Below are 7,881 nucleotides of genomic sequence, written 5' to 3'. Positions count from 1 at the left end.
GCCACCAAATTCTCAAAGACTTCAGTGTCTCAGTAAGTGCTAAACAAAGAGAGCTGTGAACATGTTCTTGGCCTTCTGCACTTAGGAATGCGAGTGCTTTAGCACCCAGAAGTCACTCAGTGGGCTTTTGTTTCTGTAACGCTGGGGACCGACCCAGGGACTCCTGCACAAACGAGCACTCACTGCCGAACTACACTTCCAGCCCCAAACCATTAGAACTGATGAGTTAGTTCATCACTAGTGGAGAAGCCTGCTTACTAGTAACCCCCAGCCTCTTTCACCCAACATTAGCAGTTTATCTGTAGAGCAGAATCCTTACTCTTTGCCTCAAGAAGGTATAGATCCATGCTCTGAGAAAAGCAAATGCCCAGGGCAACTGATAACCCTTCCTTCAGAAACCTTACAATACCAACAACTAGAAAATAATTTTATCACAAGAATCAAACAATTAAAATTGTAATAAAAACAATCTCACAGCATTTATTGTCACCTGATAATAACATAAGGGCCACTAAAACAACATGAATAAATGTTCTGGACTATGCTCCCAACAGAAAACACCTTTAAAAACACTGCACTTCCTCTTCACCTTCTCAAGCGCCTGAAGGTCTCTAGTTGGAAACACTTTGGAGCAGAGTAATATTATCTCCTTTCAGCATGATCCGACCTGGAAAGAATGAAAGCTGTTAATTACCAGAGACATACAGCCAGTCACCTTTCAGCCTCAGAATTTTGTTTTAAACAGTATTTTAAGATTTATACCTCTCACAAAAAGGTATGTGACCATTTTCAAGTGTCCATATTTTGAAAGCCTCTCTACCAGGTCTACTGGCACACATGCACTTTTCTATAAGAACAGAATTAAAGCAGTACTGTTTTAAAGAAATGTAGTTCTTAACGTCTAAATCAACTGAAGTCTTGAAGCAGTAGCTCCCAATACTAAGTTCATAAAAGTTTTAAAATGAGGTGTCTGTCAAATTTGAAAAACGTAGTGTATTTCAATCCTATCTCCGAAGCTGTCAATAAGTTAAGAAGTCCACCTGCTGGGCGAGACACTGCATGCCCACAATCCCAGCACTTGGGAGGCTAAGGTAGGATGCAGGTCTAAGGACAGCCTGGGCTATAGAACAAGAGCACCTCAAAAGCAAACAACACTATCATTCCTTAGACTGTTTTCCATCTATTCAGTTTAAGTCCAAAACAATCATTACGATTCAGGAAAGAGATTATCTGAACTCCACCACTGATAAATGATTCAGTGAGCACTAACTACTACCGAAAGACAAAACACCTCAATAAAGTATCTCTTGATTGCCTCTGCCTCCTGAGTGCTGGGATTAAAGACAAGTACCACCACCGCCCAGCTTAGGTTTTGTTTTTTTTTTTTTTTTTTTGAGACAGGTTTCTGTGTAGCCTTGGCTGTCCCAGAACTCAACTCTGTAGACCAGGCTGGCCTCGAACTCACAGAGATCTGCCTGCCTCTGTCTCCTGAGCGCTAGGATTGAAGGTGTGTTCTACCACTGCCTGGCTAAATTTTGGGTACCTTAGAGAAAGGTCTATTTGATCTGGGTTCTGAAGACACAAAAAAACAATATATGTAAATGTAACCTGAAACATAACCCTGAAACACAATCACTCAGGAAAATGAAGCAAAGTTAAGGCCAGCTTGGGCTAAACAGGGAGCTCTACCTCAAACAGAAAGCAGGGCAAATGTGAAAGTTTAAAGAACTGAATGAAGACAAGCATGTTGAGTACTCAAAAATGGGACAGCAGGTCAAAAGATGAGTGAAGACATGGCCTGATCAGGTTTCCGCAAAAACAAAGATTTGTCCTTTCACAGGAAAAATAGGAAGACAATGAAGAATTTCTTACTTTCTTTCTTCCTCTTTCTTTCTTTTTTCCCTCAAAATAGGGCTTCTCTGTGTAGCCCTAGTTGTCCTGGAACTACTCTACAGATCAGGCTGCCTCAGAGTGCAGGGACGGACGGGTGGCATATACTACCACCACCCAGCTGGCAATGAAGAATTTCAAGCAGAAGTTAATAAAGTCAGACACAGAGTTTCAAAAAAGGAAACTGTTAGTCAGGTGGCAAACACCAAACCCACGCTAAACAGCATGTGTAGGAAGGAAGTCAATTTGCCTTCTGTTACGATGAACAGGTTCAGAGAAGAGGTTTGGACTAGACACATGAATATGGTGATCAGTGCATAGATAGTAACTGGAGCTGTGATATCATTAAGTACCTAGGGAAAAAAATCAAAGGAGAGCTAGAACCAGCCTCAAACATTTAATGGCTGGGTGTAAAAGGATAAATATACTGAAGCCTGAAAAGAAATAACAAGAGATGAATAAGAAATACTCATGAACTATGTCACAGAACCAAGGGATCAAATTTTAAGCAGTCAACTGTGTGAAATCTGTTCAATGTTAAACATAAGTGAACACCAGTAATGACCAAAAGATTTAACATCATTAGCTGGGCATGGCGGCAAATGCCTATGATCCTAGCCCTGGGGAGGTGGAGGCAGGAAAGTCAGGAGTTCCATGTCATTCTTAGCAAGACTAAGAGTATTCTGGGTTACGTGAGACCCTACCAATAAACAAAACAAAAACAAAGGAGTGGGCTAAGGAATAAGTGGCAGAAGACGACTTCAAAAGCAACTTTGCAAATTTAAACACAAATTCAGCTTTAGGTCATTCAAGTCTGCTAGCTAAGTAAAGAGAAATCTGTAAAGCCAACTGTATTCTTACCCAATTGTTTCCTTGACTTTGTTTTAGAGTGAATCTCTTCTGCATCATCTAATACGAGGTTCATGTACTCATCAAAGCCCTGGAAGTCAATTGACAAGTCATTTTCAAGTAAACAACAACCAACCATTCTAAAGAATAATTAGATTCAGAAATAAGAATTACCTTTAGAAGTTTATCCCTCCACTGATCTTTCAGCTCAGACACTAAAGGATCTACTTATTTATTAACCTATTTGTATTCCTTTAAAGGTTTTAAATTTATTATTATGTGTATGTGTTTATTTGTGGGTAGATGTACGCACAGAAGTGCAGGTGCCCCAGGAGGGCAGAGGCGCTGGATCCATTCACTGGAAGTACAGGCGGTTGAGTGCCATCAAATGTGTGTACTGGGAACTGAACTTGGTCCTCTGGAGGAAATGCTTTTATCTGCTGAGCCATCAAATGGCCTCTTATTTTTGAGATAGCATCTCATGTGGCCTATGTTTGCCTCAAACTTCTTAGGTAGACAAGGATAGCCTCAAACTCCCAAGTCTCTACTCCAAATGCTGAGATTACAGGTGTGTGCCACTAGGCCTAGTCAAATGTGACATGCACAATTCTTGGGGTATTTAAAAAAAATAATTTTGGGGTGGTGGTGGTGCTGCTGAGAACTAACTCAGGGACTCACACGCATGTTAGGGAAGTGGCTTACCACCGAGGTGCATCTCTAGCCTGCCTCTGTTAAAAAGCAAAGAAAGCTAGGATGGGATCCCAAATACTTCTTCAATCTACTGAACTTAAACATTCACTAGATATGCTAGGCAGATCATCTTCTTACATCCTGCCCAATCCAGTATGTGCATTCCTGCACACACATCTACACGGATTACCGTCTGCCACTGCTCTCTCCTGTTCTTCCCAAGTACTGCTTCCACAAATTATTAAGCTCGTCTTCCAACAGGTAAGAGATTATTGATGGACACTATCTATATAAAATAACAAAGTATGCTAACAACACTCCCAGAAGTTCTTTATTTTTTCTTCAAAGCAGTGGGCAGCTTTGAGGCGAGGCAGGGGGGATACTAGGGAGAGACTTCAATTGATAAAGTACTCACAATTACAAGGAAATGAGTTTGGGTTCCTAGCACTCACAAATAAAGCAGGGCACAGTGGCACACACCGGCACCTACTGCTGGGAAGACACATGAGGACTTCTGGGGCTTGCTGGCAACTAATCTTGTTAAACCCATGAGCTCCAAGCTCAGTGAGGGATCTTGTCTCAAAAAAGGAAAGATGGAGAACAATAGGAGAGACCCAATGTCTACCTCTTGCAAACACACACATGAATATGAACATCGACGCTTCCCGCCACAAACAATAAGTATTACTGGGGCTGAACATGGCTAGTGCAAGCCTGTAAATCTCAGGAGACTGAGAAAGGATTGTAAGTTCAAGGCCTCCCCTGGCTACACAGCAATACTGTTCCTAAAGAATAAACAAAGACAGGGTCAGACAGACAGTTCATCAGTTAAGAGCATCAGTCTTCCTGAGGACCCGTTTCAGTTTCCAGCACCACATGGGAGCTCACCACTGTCTTAAACTCCAGTTTCTGAGGATCTGGTACCCTCACACAGACACATGCAGGTAAACACCATTGCACATAAAATTAAACCTTAAAAAAAATAAAAAATAAAAACAAGAATGCTCATGGCTATTAATCTTAACACTCAGGAGGCTCAGACCAAGCAGTCTTCTGCCACATACAAAGAATCCAGAGGTTAAGAGATGGCACAGTATTAGGAGCATTTGCTGCTCTTGCAAAGGACCCAGGTTTGGTTCCCAGCATCCATATGTGACTCAAAACCATCCATTTTCTGACCTGGTATGAGTGGGCACACATACAAGACACTCTAATCCTGACTATAAATCTAAATCCTGACTTTGATCCCTGGAACTACCAAAACAACAATAAAAGCATAAACCCAACCAACCAAACAACAAACACTGCTAAGGTATTCTGTTCTTGTGTCTTATTTAACCCTACCAGTTCCCTTCAGGCATTACCCCATCCCCCTCTGATTTTGATTTTTTTTGTTTCCTAGCCTCACAAACTAAGTCTTTTAAAAAATATTTATTTATTTACTATGTATACAATATTCTGTCTGTGTGTATGCCTGCAGGCCAGAAGATGGCACCAGACCCCATTACAGATGGTTATGAGCCACCATGTGGTTACTGGGAATTGAATTCAGGGCCTTTGGAAGAGCAGGCAATGCTCTTAACCTCTGAGCCATCTCTCCAGCCCACAAACTAACAAACTAAGGTCTTTTTCTTTTCTTTTTTCTTTGGTTTTTTTCGAGACAGGGTTTCTCTGTAGCTTTGGAGCCTGTCCTGGAACTAGCTCTTGTAGACCAGGCTGGCCTTGAACTCTCAGAGATTCACCTGCCTCTGCTGGTGCTGCGATTAAAGGCATGCGCAGCTCCCACCCGGCTCTTCTTCTATAGAAGAACTTATTTATTACATATTATTATTTATTAATAATATGCTTATTAATATTATAATAATAAAATTGTTATTATTTATATGTAATAAATAATTACATATAATTATTTATTAACTAAATAGAAGATTTATTTATTACATATACAGTGTTCTGCCCGCATGACAAAAGGCAACACCAGATCTCATTATAGAGGCTTGTGAGCCACCGTGTGGTTGCTGGAAATTGTAGCCAGTGCTCTTAACCTTTGAGCCAGCTCAGCAGCCCCCTAAGTTCTGCTTAAAAATTCTCCTTTCCCTTTAAGAAAAGATAGGTCTGGAGAGATGGCTCAGTGGATAAGAAAACTGGCTGCTCTTCCAGAGACTGGAGTTCAATTCCCAGCAACCAAATGGCAGCTCACCACTGTAGCTCCAGTTCCAGGGGGCCCAACACACTCACACAGACATACATGCAGGCAAAGCACCAATGCACACAAAACAAACACATCTTAAAAAGAAAAAGAAAAGAACCATCTAAACCTAACAATCAAAGCATGAAGAGGCAAAATAATGTGGGCCCCCGAAGATTCTTCCTTGGGTTGGGTCCTTGACTTCTTGTATATTGCTCTAGCTGGCCATTTCCCGAGATGTCTTTTTCTAATAATTTGAGAAAAACGGCCTGGGTACTCACAATAATACAACCTTCTATCCGCATATTCACTTGCTCATACAGCCAGACCTGAATCCGAGACCTCTGAAATAAAAATAAGAATGTTTTTAGAAATATACACACGCCCACACCACTACGTTGGTTCCATAGTAAATGACTTATAAAAAGGTTCCAATGAATAAGGCAAACATTGTAAGTCAGTAGTCTACATCTAAGAGCTGGTATCTCGGTTAACTTGCTGAGAAACATTTTTATTTAGTAAATGCTAGGACAGGGCTGTTCAAACTAATTTTCCTACATTCTCAAGACTTAATTACTGCTCCCAGCATGAATACACTTACAGTTAGACTTGATCACAGCATGGCGCACACACAAGTTTCTATCGACCAAGACCTTCTTAAGCAAAATCGAGATTCAAAATCGTGAGAATGCCACCCCCCACCCTTGTCAATTTTCCTCGTCACACATCTAACCTCAATTCTGGCGATTAAAAATGACAAAGGCTTAAAATGATTTTTTTATCTTTGTTGTAACATTCTAAAATTAACACTGTCAAAAATCTCTCCTAAGAGGGGCATTTGCCACTCACTCCTCTGTATCTAACTTTTCCTTTTTTAGGTTTATTTTCTTCATTTTGAAGTTCAGCTAAGGGAAAAACAATATTCAAATGGCACTGTTAAGTTTACCAACGTATCATGTGAGTGATTTAGTTCTTGCAGAGAGTAAGGGAACGCCGAGTGAGGCACAGACGTACACCATTATTAGCGCTTTCCCGGCAACCTTATTCTCAACTGTGGTCCCCTTGGGTTTTTTAAGTCTACCGCACAGATTCAGGGATGTTGGTAAAATAGCCAAAGACGCCCAACTTTCATTTCAGTAGCCGTAAGAAACATGTAACAAGTAACTTACGTACGTTTTGCAAGTATCTGAAGATGAGGTTCTGCACCGCGGCGATCAAGGAAAAGAACTGTACAGACAGTAGAGACTCTGCTCCCGCCCTCATCTGCTTCTTCAGCGCCCCAACACCAGGCCCGGCCGCACCCGAAACACTAGTGACCACCTAGAAACTCAGAAGGCACTCCCTCCCCCACCGCCATCGTCTCTCCAAAGTTCTCCCTGGTGGCCCGCATCCTCCTCTTGCATTCAGCCGACCCCGCTTCCATTAAGTAGCGCTCGCCCCGCACGGTTCGCCCGAGCCCGCCTCCCGCAGCCCTTCAACTCCGCGCGCTTTCCCGCCGCCTTGGCCGCCCCGGGGCCTCACGGGAAGAGCGGCCCGCAACGGGCTCCCCTGCTCCCCTCCCGTGGGGACGCTCACGGCGTCTACGGACCCAAAGCCCAGAGTGCACACGCGGCGTAGGATACGATGGGCTGCACCATCACTTTCTGCACCTTCTGGCCCTGGCCGCGGTACGCCATGGTGGAAGTCACAAAGACCGCACGAGCAGGAAGGCCTTCTCAGACCGAGACTTCCGGAAGACCGACCTGGAAACGGAAGTGCATGTGGTCATAGGCCACCCGGGCCGCTCCTGGGAAACGCCTCTCTAGCCGCGAGGCGCCTTTTCTCTATGCTTATTACCTCCGCAGCTGCCCTCCAAGGTTGGTTCTCCCGCGCCACCTGGTGGTAGGCTGGGGGCGTACAGGGGCTTCGGCCAAGCGCCTGCTTCTGCTTAGGGGCTATTTTGAGAGCTGTTCTGGAAATTAGGCTTGGTAGCTGCTTGGCGAGGAGCACCTTATCCAAAATCATCTGCAGACCTTCCTTATTCATTCTGGATTGTCATGCCCGAAGCAATGGTGTCGCTGTGGTTTATGCCAATAACAGATTCAACTCTCATCACCTTTATACAGAGTTACTGTTGATGGTAACTGAAGATGGCAATCTTGAAAGTGCTCAAATAGGCTTGCTGGGCTCAGATCCCTCTGAGAGCTGTACGACCAATGACAAGTCATTTGGCCTCAACATCTCTGATTCGCTCTCCTCTGAAATGAAGATTGTTTGTTTCAAGA

At 43.2% G+C, this 7,881-nt stretch overlaps 1 protein-coding gene across 4 annotated transcripts; it reads right to left on the bottom strand.

The window, feature by feature from the left end:
* Positions 1–448: 448 nt before the first annotated feature.
* On the bottom strand, positions 449–7,363 carry Snrpe (small nuclear ribonucleoprotein polypeptide E). 4 transcript variants are annotated; one of them, XM_048430763.3, is made up of 5 exons: positions 7,240–7,363; positions 6,791–6,817; positions 5,899–5,961; positions 2,752–2,830; positions 449–667 (listed from the first exon to the last, which is right to left on the bottom strand). In XM_048430763.3, the coding sequence occupies exons 1-5, from the start codon at positions 7,291–7,293 to the stop codon at positions 612–614; spliced, it is 279 nt and encodes a 92-aa protein (XP_048286720.1). In that variant the 5' UTR covers positions 7,294–7,363; the 3' UTR covers positions 449–611. The 4 variants fall into 4 exon arrangements, with proteins under 4 accessions (XP_048286720.1, XP_087762635.1, XP_087762636.1 ...); XM_087906509.1 differs by having other exon boundaries at positions 6,787–6,822; positions 7,240–7,337; XM_087906510.1 differs by having other exon boundaries at positions 5,899–5,959; positions 6,791–6,822; positions 7,240–7,336.
* Between the last annotated feature and the right edge of the window lie 518 nt (positions 7,364–7,881).

The sequence above is a fragment of the Myodes glareolus genome, chromosome 5, assembly GCF_982192425.1.
Source record: "Myodes glareolus chromosome 5, mMyoGla1.1, whole genome shotgun sequence".
Lineage (NCBI taxonomy): Eukaryota > Metazoa > Chordata > Mammalia > Rodentia > Cricetidae > Myodes > Myodes glareolus.
The sequence above is the reverse complement of the archived record's forward strand: the minus strand, read 5'-3'. Positions and strand labels throughout refer to the sequence as shown.